Raw genomic sequence first — 12,477 nt, forward strand, 5'->3', positions numbered from 1 at the left:
TATATACACGGTTCGGTTCATACTTCTGTCTCACGGTTCGATATTTTTTCGATACAAAAAAGAGAAATTTCCATGCCCCTTTTAACTTGTAATTTATTTAAATTAATTATGAACATTTGTTTAACCTCGAAAGTACAGTTTTTAAAATAAATGTTGCTGAAACAGCAAGTTTCTCAGTGGATCTGCGCTAAAAAATGCAGCCTAGGTGGAGTAGTCGAGCAAAGATCCACTGATCCTTCAACACAGCGCATCTTCAGTAGACAAGTTGATAAAGTAAATTTTAAAAATCGGTATTGTTGCAGCACCACAATAAAATGACTGTTTTTCTAGACAAATATCTTGTTTTAAATKACTTTGACTCCCTGACATGCTCACAAGACAAATGCTCACAATTTTTTATGAGCCACACATTGCATCACATAATATTTACATCACAAAGTATTACGTACTGTGTATCACGTAATTAATGTAAGCTTAAATGAGATGCTCAATCTTCCTCAAGAAAATAAAAATATCTGTAAAAATAAAGTGTGGAAGGTTAGAAAGTGAGAACAACTCAAAATTAGGAACGTGTGAGCAACTCTGAGGTGTCTCAGATATCATATCTGGTGTTTTAGAAATAAATGAGCTTTTTTATCTCCTTTTTTCATTTAGGCTGTGAGCTTTTGTCCGTACACCTGAGCTTGTGCCACATAAAACCTTAGGTCAATATTTTGACAGTAATAACTTTTTTTTTCTTGTCAGCTGGTTGTGGCCATCTTGGATTATCAAATCATGTAGATGTGCTTTTATTTAAAAAAAAAAAGAGAGACGTCTAGTTCCATATCTCTCAGGCCTCAATTTGAACGTGTTGTTGACACAATCATGATGTTTTAAGGCATTTTTACTGAATGATACGTTGTTTTTATACAATGCTAATATTTTTGTTTTTATGACATCAGATTTGACGTACAAACATGAGCGCTGGGTGGTGACCTTTGACCTCCATGTCCTTCTGGCTGACAAACACATCCAAGCAGCCGAGCTGAGAATCAAGCTTCCTCGGTCCCAGAATGCTTCTGGCATCAACGTGGAGGTGAGTCACCTGGAGCAGGAGCCCGTGGGGCTGCTCACCGAGTCGTCTTTAGTCACGTCATCACAAAGCTGGAAGGTGTTCAACGTGACCGGTCCTCTCTTGGGCTGGCTTCGGCAAAACTCCACAGGATTTCAAAATAAAAGTACGCCAAGACAAAGGGCGGGGACGAAGCAAATGCTAGGCCTGTCTGCTCCCCATCAGCCTGGTTTCGTTGCGAGTTCCAAAAAGGTGCAGAACGTGAGCGACCAGGCGCTGCTGGTCGTCTTCTCACACATGGGATCTGGTGAAAACTCGAAGGCCAAAGCGAGCTTGCTCCACACAGCGGAACAATCCAAGTTCTTGTCCCCCGCTGAAATCAAAAGGGTTCACTGGCCGAGGAGGCGCAGGAGCAAACGAGGCCACAAAGAGCAAACAGTGAGAAGCCCGCAGGTGCTCAAGAAAGGGGGCGAGAAGTCCGTCTGTCGCAGAGTGGACCTGGAGGTGGATTTTAATCAAATCGGCTGGGCCTCCTGGATCATCTTTCCCAAAAAATACAACGCTTACCGCTGTGAAGGTTCCTGCACTGGTCCTCTGGGAGAAGACCTAAATCCAACCAATCATGCTTATATGCAGGTAATCAGTACACTTTAGTATTTTCAGTGCTTTTTAAAAAGTGTTCACAAAATCCACAATTTTTTATTATTTTTTTTTTATTTTAACCACTTCAGTAGAAAACAGTACTAAATATCTGAATATTAGTATCTTAGCTTCTTCATCATCAGTGGCTTTTTTTAAATCGAAAAAAATCTGAAAAGTGTGGCATGCATTTGCTTTCAGCCCATTTACTCTGGTTGCAACTTGACAAAATGTGGGAAACGTTGTTTGTTTAGCCTGTTGAAGACTTTAATATGAAATAAATCGCTGCTTAACAAAAGCAGTCACTTCATCAGCTTAAGTACACTCCGAGTGTGTTCTTGTGTTGACACAGTTTCACCCCCGCATGATACAAAACAGGAGATGCTGATCTTGGCTTAGAGTAGTCACTCAAAACACACGTTATTATGACCCCCGCACACGAACCGTAAGCGGGAGTCATATATTGTTTTCGTACGGTTTATTATTGATTGATTGATTAGTTTATTCAATAGACTCATGGTCNTACTTTTAGAAACTCGAGGATCCACAAGTAAACCTGCAGTCCGAGAGCAGCGAAGTGCTCTGTTAGGAAAATATGAAACAATAAAATCTTTGATGTAAGATGGAGCTTGGTTGTTAAGAGCTTTATATGTTAGAAGTAAGATTTTAAATTCTGTTCTGAATTTGACAGGGAGCCTGTGGAGAGAAGCTAAAACTGGAGAAATATGATATAAATAGTTGAAATACCAAAAGTCGTAGCAGGATTGTCATAAATGAGCTGAACATTTTGATATACTGTATGAATTGTTGAAATAGCACAAAAATTGTGGAACAAGTTTGATACTGAAAAACGAAAGGAAGAAAAAAATGATCTCAATAGTGTGAATGCTAGGCATTCACACTGCTGCCTCAATCTTTCTCTAAATAAACAACCTAACATTGTAATGCACTTAACTCTCATTTTTGTCTCGCCATTTTCAAGAGTCTGCTGAAACATTACCATCCCGAGCGAGTGGCGACGCCGTGCTGCGCTCCGACCAAAATGAGCCCGCTGAGCATGCTGTACTACGAGAACGGAGAAATGCTCCTTCAGCACCACGAGGACATGATTGTGGATGAGTGCGGCTGCCAGTGATGCTGCAGCCACCTCAGAACGAGAACCTTTTCTGCAGAGTTGGAGTTTAAACACTGGCAGCTCAGAAAAAGTTTCAACTCAGCTTACAAGAATTAGAACATTAGTTGTATTTCTAATAAAAAAAATGTTACACTGCAGAATAAAAAAAGGTTGCTGTAAATTAGGTAAGTCGTTTTTATAAAATATAAATAGAATCCGTACAGCTAATATTTTTGCAGCATATTGTAATTTAATCACAATGAGAGGGAGTTGAGCTCCTGCACCATCTTTTAGTACTTTTTTAAAACTTTTAGTTTAAGGAACACTAAAAAAAAGACTTGACTGGAGAAGTTTTGAATTCTGTTTAATATGTTCTCTGAGCACAATCAAGTCTTTAACTGCAGTATCTGTTTACCTTTAAACAAAGAAAAAGGAAAGCTGCAGGTTTGCTCATTATATCGAGCTCTGCTTAATGCAACTTTAATAAAAATAATAATAATTTAGTGGATATGAAAAACCTAAATGGTGGAACTTCATGCTTAAAACATTTCTGCAATAACTGAAACTATTCTCTGTTTTGTTTTGAACTAAATCTCTCCAGATTTAGCGTTAAAGCTTTTTGTCTTACTTTTATCGAAAGCTTTATATTACACGAGTAAGAACTGCCCTTTTATCCTTTGCTCACCTGGCAGCAGGTACACGCTGTGAAGAAACAAAAGTGATTTCAGAAACATAAAAAAACACTTAACATTTAGTAAAAAAAAGGCTCTTTGATATTTTGTCATCTTGCACTGTAAGATTGCATCTGATCCATGTGCCAGAACACAGCTTTAAAGGGATAGTTCACAACTCTTGAAATGGGATTGTGTTACGACAGTATGAACATTGAATATCTTACCTGTTTTAGATCGTTCATTTGAACAGATCTTATTTTATGATGTAGGCTCTGTGTGTAATGAGGACATTTATTTTTTTGAAGATGTGCTGAAATACACATTTATTAACAGCATTAAGATATTGTCACAATCCAACATTGATGTTTATTTTTGGTAAATGTTCAATTTATTTTGTGAAAACATATGCCAATGTTGTTTAATGTTTCAGCACTGTTTTTTTTATATAAAACTATTACTGTAAACTAACTAAAGTGTATTTATTGTGAATAATAAAATATTGTATTTATGTTAATTTTGTACATTGCATAGGTAATAATTGTTGTGATTTGGGATGTAAATATAGGAAAATAACCATGTGTGCTCAAGAGTTTTGTTGCTGAGAGTAAACATGTTGCTTTGTTAGTTTGTTCTGGATAAATAGGAGGGCTGTAATAGTGCTTAATGTTCTAGATAGTTTACAAAGCATTGATTTAACTGGAACTATTTTTTGCCTCAAAAGAAAGCTGGAAGCTTCAAGTTGTAATGTATTTCAGCACATTCCAACATTTAAAATAACCTGGTTCAAACCAGTGGGTTTTATTGTGTTCAAACCCTTTGTAAAAAAAAAAAAAAAAAAAACACGGAGTAAACAGGAATTTGCCAGAATCATAGCATAAAAGGGGTCAAACTGTAAATAACCTATCTGACAAAAAAAAGCCTGTCAGTGTGTGATCTGCCCTGGAATCAGAGGTAAGTCAGCAATTGTGATGTGATAAATATTAATTAGACTGAGCTTATAAGTAAACATTTACAGTTTAATTATTAATAAACCTGGGAAAAACAATTTACTRGTATTTTGTCGAATTACACTGTAATATCGTTGCGCAGCATTGACGCTCCTGAACACAACTTCCGGGTAGCTTTAGCTTTAGCTCTCGCATAACAGTCGTTTGCTAAACCCACAATATTTTTTCTACAATTTGTGCACTTGCATTGCTCTTATTTGGTGTCGGTTATGAAATAAGCATTGCTGCTTATAATAAATAACCCGGCACTCGTTTGAACCGACTTCTTCAGGGCTAAAAATACACCCATAGCTGCTTGTGTTGCTAAAAGCTAATGATAGCAAACACTGACAGCTGCCAGTTTCCAGAACAGCCTGGGTGTTAAAGTAAGTAAGTTACTTCTTGGTTTTAATTAGACACTTATGAAATAAGCTTTTCATATAGATCCAATTAGTAAATGCAGACCTTTTTCTCAGTGTAGGTCTGTAGATGGCCTATTTTCACAGTCATGAATTATTTAGGTAAATAAATGATGTAATCTTCAGGTTCAGTGTGGAGATTGGAASATATTTCCAAACATTAATCAGTTTAAATAGCATAAAAGGGTTTGACGGCCTGATTTGGGTGAATGTTTTGGTGTTTGTTGTGAACAGGTGCTCTTCTACACTATATATTTTATGACACTTTTTGAAGTACAGCACTTTATATAAATAGCAGAATCAAAATCATGAAAGTGAGTTCAGATACAAATAATTTATTTTCTAACCAGATTTGACTTCTGTAATTATAAAAATATGTATTTAATTTATCTTCATGCAGCTAATACACCGGACACAACTGTTTAAAAGTCTGAAGTGTCTTAATTTAAGTGCATTAAACAACAAAATTAAAACAAACATATGCAAAAAAGAACATAATTGTCATTATAGAGTATTATTAGCCACTGCTTGTATCATTCTGTTAATTATCATGTTTACAAGAATTTAAATTAAGTGATGTTTAATAACCTTGATTTAAAACAGTTACAGCAGAAAAATGGCTGAGGCTGTGGCTAATACACCGGACATAACTGTTTAAAAATCTGAAGTGTCTTAATTTAAGTGCGTTAAACCACAAAATTAAAACAAACATATGCAAAAAAGAACATAATTGTCATTATAGAGTATTATTAGCCACTGCTTGTATCATTCTGTTAATTATCATGTTTACAAGAATTTAAATTAAGTGATGTTTAATAACCTTGATTTAAAACAGTTACAGCAGAAAAATGGCTGAGGCTGTGGCGAAGGTCGCTCAGAGGATTAACGACACAGTAGAGGAAGGCAAAGATAGTYTAGGTAAGTTACTCAGAACACATTTTCTTCCTCAGTTTTTCGCCTAATCTTTTAATAGCTCAAAGCATTTGAATGAACACATTTGTTTAGAGTGGTGTTTTAAAATCCACCAGCAGATGGTGCKAGTGGTCTAAATATGAACACTTCAGTCCTGTTGCACTACTTGTACTCTTGTCTGCAGATTTGTCCAACTGCCAGCTCGTTTCTTTCCCCGATGGCGCGTTCAAGCTCCTGAGGACCGTCACAGGAAACATCCGTGTCGTCACGTTGGCTGATAATAAAATGAAGGCCATTTCTAGCAAGTTTTTTACAACTTTTTCTAATCTCAAAGGTAGGAAAGGGTTAACAACGGCATCAACCGAACCGCTGTCTCATATGCTGTTGTCACGTCACAAATACTGACAGACTGTCTTCATGGAAGAACAGACAAATTACCTCTTTGTTTACACCTGTCTTGAAATACCTTGCAGAACTTGACCTGCAGGGTAATGTTCTCACCAARCTGCCTGACACCGTGGGGGAAATGGAGCATTTGACCTTCATCAATTTGGCTCATAACAACTTCTCAATCTTTCCCGACAAGCTGACCGAAATAGTCTCTCTGGAGAAGATTGACCTCGAGGGAAACAGCATCCCTGGTAATATATATATATATATATATATATATATGCAGCCCATCTGTATGAACGAATGAAGTATTACTTTGCAGAATGAGCAGCCACTTTAAGCTTATTCCCTGTTTTTTCCCAACAGAAATACCTCTGGAGAAGCTGTCCGTCATGCCATCTCTGAAGCTACTGAACGTGAAATCAAATCCTTTGGACGACAGCACTCAGTCTGCTCTGCAGTCGCCCCACAAGTTTGAGATTTTACTAGCAAACGAGTCGTAAAATATGTCAAAAAAATTTTGACAGTTGATACAGATGGCACGTTTTGTGCCTTTAACTACTTTGAAGGAACTGAAATTAAAAGCACTTGAAGAAAACCGCTGCCTTTTTAGATGCAACTTAAGGTTAACTTGACGTTTTATTTTTAATTTATTACTTTTTATAGTAAAGAAATAAAGCAACATTTTGAAAGCGATGTAGTGATGACTTCTTCTAACTTTTTGCTCATTCTTGAAACATCTTTGAATGACAACACATTTTTAAAGGGAGGGTGTTATGCAAAATCAATTATATTGAACTTTATGTCATGTTATGTCGTTCTCTCATCAGAAATATAACCAGACTGTTACTTTGACTTGATTCATGTTTRAGAATCCTTGAATCGCCTATGGTAGCCAATTGGAGCTGCCTAAACACTTGCTCATACAAAGCACCGCCTCTTTGTACCTAGCTCCTCCCTGGAGCTCAGTCTGCAGCCTAGCTCCTGTCCTTCTCCCGAAGCGTTGTTTGAAACAAAGTGGGTGCGTCCGAAATGGTAGCAGGTTTTTAAAGAGACAGAGGCCAATTTCAAGGATAGGCATTAATGCAAAGATAAACTTATTTTTGATATATGCAGCATTTTCAAAACAACTGAAGATAACATAGCTACTTGATTGTGGTATAGAATTGAACTATGAGCCTGGAAAATACACAATAACCTGCCTCCCCACAATTTAAAGRAAATTAGTTACTGCTTACAATATAAACTTAACTATGAGCAAAACTGTAAAACTTATATTTAAATTTTAAATATAAGTTTTAAAATATGCAACTACTTTATATTCTTTTTTGGGTCTTTTTGTTTCTTACAAAACATTGGTGTTAAGGAGAAAACTGGTGTATTGTACTTTTAAAGTCTCTTGGGGTGCATTGACGTGCAAAAACCAAAACCTTCAATAACACACATAAATAGTCAGTTGTAGCTGCAAAACCAACAGAGTTGCCACTTAATACTTGCTCTATTGTTTGTAACTATTTCCTACCACAGTATTTACATCTGCCAAACCTAATTACACATTTTTTTCTTATGAATTCATATGAATTACCTTCATTATTGCACCKTTCCTATGAATAGCTTATAAAAGCTCAGTACATAAATTAATTTTCAAAAATAGGTCCATAAGTCTGCTATCAAAGTGTTGCAGTTAAACTGATAGGAGTCACCGTGGTCACAGCAGCTAATTCTGCCCTGTTAATTGGATTACAGCTGAAAGCAGTCAGCTCCATCTGTTTGTCTCCGCAAAGAGCTCTGAAGAGTCACGGCTTAAACAGGAGAAATGATAAAACAAATGTCTAGAAATGACGGTGGAAAGTGTTCGCATTAATGTTGCAGATTGCGGGTGACAGTCGTGGAGAGGTGGTGAAAAGGAAGGATTAGGTGCTGATTACTATTCACAGCTCTGCCTCTCTCAGGAGGGCTTACAGACATCAGCGTTAGATGTGATGTGAAAACAGCAGCGTGCCTTCACACAGCTCTTATCACTGTAGGTTTTCTAATGCCCTCCTCCTTTGCCTTGGCAGAGAGCTTTCAGTGAAGCTTCTTATTCGTCTTGCTGAATTAGTGAACRCAGCACGGAGAGAGCGCTCCAACCCAGCATGAGCTTTACTACTGAGGAGAGGGGCAGGCCCAACACCCAGGAGTACAGGCTGTTTTTCAGTAAGTTTCAATGAAATACTGTGTTGAAGTAATATGACCTCATTTAATTATGGATTAGTTGAATAACTTGTTGCTGCCTTGAGCTACATATAAGATATTAATTTGTTAACTCTTTATTTTATTTTATAGAAAACTCAGATGGAAAATACGTTTCTCCCTTTCATGATGTACCCATCTATGCAAACAAAGCAGAGGTGAGCAACATGTTATCTGTTAGGGATTTAGAAAAAACACTTTTAGCTGATTAAAAAACAAGGATCTAAACTCAACGTGAAAGAAATATGCCTTTAAGTGCATGATTAGTAGAAACATGTTTACTTGAAAAGATCAGAATTCAATTTTTCAATAATAATAAAAAAACCCCAATAAAAGCAATTTAAAAACTGAAGTGATAAATAAAATTTTAATTTAAATCAAAATCAGCAATAGGATTAGGCAAAACTTGTTTTTTTACTACACGTAGATTTTAGCTGATCTTTTTTTCTAAACAGCTATTCGCAAAACCTGCTGTTTCTAGCTAGCAATTTGCTACTTTTAGCTAAGTTTTTGCTACATATAGCTTATAGCTAATGTTCTGGTTCTTTTACAGCAGACATTCAGCACTCAGCTTTTATTATCTTTAACAAATTAGTTAGCTTTTATTAAGAACAGATTTCCATATAATTTTTGCTTGTTTCTAAGTTTTTTGTTCGTTTGCTTTTTTAAAAAAACGTCATCAGTTATTCAGATAAGTTTTTCTTTGGAATCTTGTTATTAAATTACATTYGCGTTATTTTGCAGGACATTTTTCATGCCGTTGTAGAAGTTCCAAGATGGACAAATGCAAAGATGGAGGTACCTTTTTTTTTTTTAAATCAATCACACTTATCCATCAACAACATTGCTTTATGTAATTTGGCCTCTGGTTTTTATGTTTACACTTCTCAGATTGCCACTAAGGATCCTCTTAATCCGCTGAAACAAGATGTGAAGAAGGGAAACCTYCGTTATGTCGCCAACGTGTTTCCACACAAAGGATATATCTGGAACTACGGGGCTATTCCACAGGCAAGTCTAGCTCAAACTCCATTTACTCGGACAAAAAGGAGACTTATTCAGTGGGCTGATATTTCTGATAGACATGGGAAGATCCAAACCACAAGGACAGTGACACAGGATGCTGTGGAGACAACGATCCAATCGATATTTGTGACATAGGTGACAAGGTATAGTGAAATATACTGAAAAGGCTCATTTAGATCCAGCTGCTTGCCTTTTTTTTTATGAAAATGTGACAAACCGTTTTCAGGTGTGCTCTCGTGGAGAAATCATCACAGTGAAGGTGTTGGGGACTCTGGCTCTGATCGATGAGGGTGAAACGGACTGGAAGGTCATGGTGATCAACACCGACGACCCAGAAGCTGCAAACTTTAACAGTAGGAGAAACTGTGCTGATGAAGGATATGGCACGATGTCACTCTAGTTTTCTGACATTGTTGATTTGCTGCAGATATCGATGACGTGAGGCGGCTGAAACCAGGATACCTGGAGGCGACTGTGGATTGGTTCAAACGCTACAAAGTCCCAGATGGGAAACCTGAAAACCAGTTTGCTTTCAATGGAGAGTTCAAAGACAGGGTATGCAGTACACAAAGTTATCTTAATTTTATTTTYTTAATTGGAAACTGCATCGTTTTGGTACTAATTTAGACATCTCTACTTGTAGAAAAGAAATGTAAGAAATATATTTTTGTTTTCCAGGACTTTGCTATAAAAACAGTGAAAAGCACACATGAATTTTGGAAAGCGCTGGTATCTAAGAAGACCAATGCTGGAGAGTTAAACTGGTGTGTGACTCTTGTTTAGATTAACCTTGACGCTCATTAGACATTTGTACTTAATTCATTTTTGTTGTATTGTAAATCTTAAAGTAATGTTTTTATTTAAAAACAAACAAACACACTTTTTCTTTGCTTTTAATCAGCATGAACACCAGTGTCTCAGACAGTCCATTTTTCTGCTCGCCTGCAGATGCAGAGGCTGTGGTTAAGTCTGTAAGTTTGATTTTCTTCTTTAATCCAAGTAAAGTTGATTACTTGTCAGTGCAAAACATCAAAGATAAAATCAACATTAAAACATTCTTGTTGTGTGGATTATTTAAGCTGAAATGTCTGTTTTCGATGTGAAAATGGCATTATTTTATGACTCTCACAGGCCTGTCCTTTTGGTGCTGAACATCCCATTCCATGCTCAGGTGGGTGTTTGCTCATTTATTTGCATCAGCTTTATGTTTTTATTCAGTTAACTCACTTTATTAATCTGGGTTTTAATTTTTTCCCCCCAGTTGACAAATGGTTCTACTATGAAAAGTAAAGATGTGCATCCTTGTGAGAAGCTCAAGAGGAATTCTTCATTCATTTATCATTGCAGACACAATACTTCTTGTTTGACACTGTTTTTCACATTACAGCGTGAAAGCACTCTTTTTTTCTTGCCTCAACAATAGTGTTCAATTAAACTCAGTTTTCAGTGCAATGTGTGTTATATATTGATTTTGCTTATTTTTATCAGTTTGCACACGTTCTTACACACTGAACATAAGTGTAACACTGAAAAAGAGACATGTAAAACTAAACTTTTGAGAATACGATAACTGTAATCTGTAACATATAATATATGATCATCTGTAATAATCTTTGGGGAATTCATGTTCCTGGGAATTAAAGAACAAGTGGTGTCATTATTGTATTAAAGCCCCTGCTCTATTTAGAAATAAGCAGTTACAGATCAGATAGCTGATAAATATTACAAAAATCACACAACTATATTAAAGCTTTTAATACCTAAAAAAATGTACAATAGCCTATGAGGGCAGGTTTATACAAAGGGAGATTATGACCATGTGTGTGTGTGTGTGTGTGTGTGTGTGTGTGTGTGTGTGTGTGTGTGTGNATATTGGAAGATTTTGTCATGCGCCAAACAAATTCACCTCATTGGCTATATTTGCCAGAAAACGGGTCAGGCCAGCACTTCTCAAATAGTGGAGCACGGCCACATGCAGGGGGTGCAGTGAGATGTCGGGATGGGGGGTGGGGTGCCAATGAGTTCTTAATTTTTTTTAAGAGTGTGTGTGTGTGTGTGTGTGTGTGTGTGTGTGTGTGTGTGTGTGTGTGTCTGACTTTAATCTCAAAATTCTCAGAAAAATAAAACTCAGAAATCTGAAGTCAGAATTCTGACTTTAATCTGACATTTGTCTCTATGATGTGTTTTCTTCAGAATTCTAAGATAAAAGTCAGAATTTGGACTTTTTCCTAAATCTGAGGGAAAAAAAATCATAATTCTGAGATTAAAGTCTGAAATATTGGCCCAGTGGCCCTAATCCTCTTTGCACCTTTTATTTGAAGCATTCCACTTTTTCCCTCGAGCTGTTTGCCACTAAACTTGACCGGTCYTGCTGTCCATCTACCAAGAGGGGGCGCTAGAAACAATTTCGAAGCATGTCTTGTGCCCAAATAAAATACACGAAGAAGAAGAAGATTGACTGTTACCAAGGAGACCACTGACACCAAGTGCTGGACTTAGCAGTCGGTGCTGTAGCTTCAGTCAGGTGAGTGAGCTTCATTTAATTTCATGGAAAAGTTGAACATATGGAGGTGTTGTGTTGCTACCTGCGCCTTTTGATAACGAAGCTCTCTCGCAGTTTCTTAAAATATGTCGTCTTGAGGACAAGCGAGATGTTAATGACGTTAGCCTAAATAAATAAAAAATAAAATAAAACACTAGCATAATTCTTTGACACCATTTCGACGAGCTCACAACACGCCTGTGAAATACATCTGTTCTGTTTACCTCATTTTAACGTGTAGTTTGGTTAAAGCTAATCAAGCTAATGTCACTGTTAGCAACATCATGTGTGCATGTAGAGATAGAGATAGACAGATGAAGGTAAAATATCCTGACTCGTCAAATCAGGAGTAAAAAGAATAACTGAAGCATGTTTTTGTAAAAAAAAAAAATGTATATATATACTGTATATATATGGTGTCCAAGATATCGAAAGAGACATATGTTATTTTCCATATAGAACCAGTTTGAATTAATGGAAATTAACTAAACT

General features: G+C 36.6%; 4 protein-coding genes across 7 annotated transcripts in view; all 4 read left to right on the forward strand.

Moving 5' to 3' along the window:
• The window catches only part of ndr2 (nodal-related 2), a gene marked incomplete at its 5' end in the record, with an annotated part of 6,962 nt that extends 3,016 nt beyond the window's left edge, over positions 1-3,946 (forward strand). The window contains 2 exon segments of the mRNA XM_014006976.1: positions 942-1,687; positions 2,673-3,946. Coding sequence (XP_013862430.1) covers positions 942-1,687; positions 2,673-2,825 — 899 coding nt within the window. The 3' untranslated portion in view covers positions 2,826-3,946.
• Positions 3,947-4,382: 436 nt separating this feature from the next.
• Positions 4,383-6,881, forward strand: lrrc20 (leucine rich repeat containing 20). Of its 3 annotated transcripts, none has more exons than XM_014006980.1 (5): positions 4,383-4,429; positions 5,719-5,801; positions 5,980-6,129; positions 6,269-6,436; positions 6,552-6,881. In XM_014006980.1, exons 2-5 carry the CDS (start codon positions 5,732-5,734, stop codon positions 6,686-6,688), a joined length of 525 nt encoding a protein of 174 aa, XP_013862434.1. In that variant the 5' UTR covers positions 4,383-4,429; positions 5,719-5,731; the 3' UTR covers positions 6,689-6,881. The 3 variants fall into 3 exon arrangements, with proteins under 3 accessions (XP_013862434.1, XP_013862435.1, XP_013862433.1); XM_014006981.1 differs by lacking the exon at positions 4,383-4,429 and adding an exon at positions 4,563-4,854; XM_014006979.1 differs by lacking the exon at positions 4,383-4,429 and adding an exon at positions 4,563-4,850.
• Positions 6,882-6,982: 101 nt separating this feature from the next.
• Positions 6,983-10,895, forward strand: ppa1a (inorganic pyrophosphatase 1a). 2 transcript variants are annotated; one of them, XR_001310112.1, is made up of 11 exons: positions 6,983-8,381; positions 8,511-8,575; positions 9,162-9,215; positions 9,309-9,428; positions 9,500-9,586; positions 9,670-9,796; positions 9,871-9,998; positions 10,122-10,207; positions 10,392-10,414; positions 10,575-10,614; positions 10,705-10,733. XR_001310112.1 is itself a non-coding variant. In XM_014006978.1 (11 exons), the coding sequence occupies exons 1-11, from the start codon at positions 8,321-8,323 to the stop codon at positions 10,731-10,733; spliced, it is 867 nt and encodes a 288-aa protein (XP_013862432.1). In that variant the 5' UTR covers positions 6,983-8,320; the 3' UTR covers positions 10,734-10,895. The 2 variants fall into 2 exon arrangements, 1 of the variants encoding a protein (XP_013862432.1); XM_014006978.1 differs by having other exon boundaries at positions 10,345-10,414; positions 10,705-10,895.
• Positions 10,896-11,903: 1,008 nt separating this feature from the next.
• Positions 11,904-12,477, forward strand: part of sar1aa (secretion associated, Ras related GTPase 1Aa) — a 6,059-nt gene continuing 5,485 nt past the window's right edge. Inside the window, exon 1 of the mRNA XM_014006982.1 lies at positions 11,904-11,967. The gene's annotated coding sequence lies outside the window, so the exon portion shown is untranslated. The remainder of the gene's footprint in view (positions 11,968-12,477) is intronic.

The sequence above is a fragment of the Austrofundulus limnaeus genome, unplaced genomic scaffold (genome assembly GCF_001266775.1).
Source record: "Austrofundulus limnaeus strain Quisiro unplaced genomic scaffold, Austrofundulus_limnaeus-1.0 Scaffold39, whole genome shotgun sequence".
Taxonomy (NCBI): Eukaryota; Metazoa; Chordata; class Actinopteri; order Cyprinodontiformes; family Rivulidae; genus Austrofundulus; species Austrofundulus limnaeus.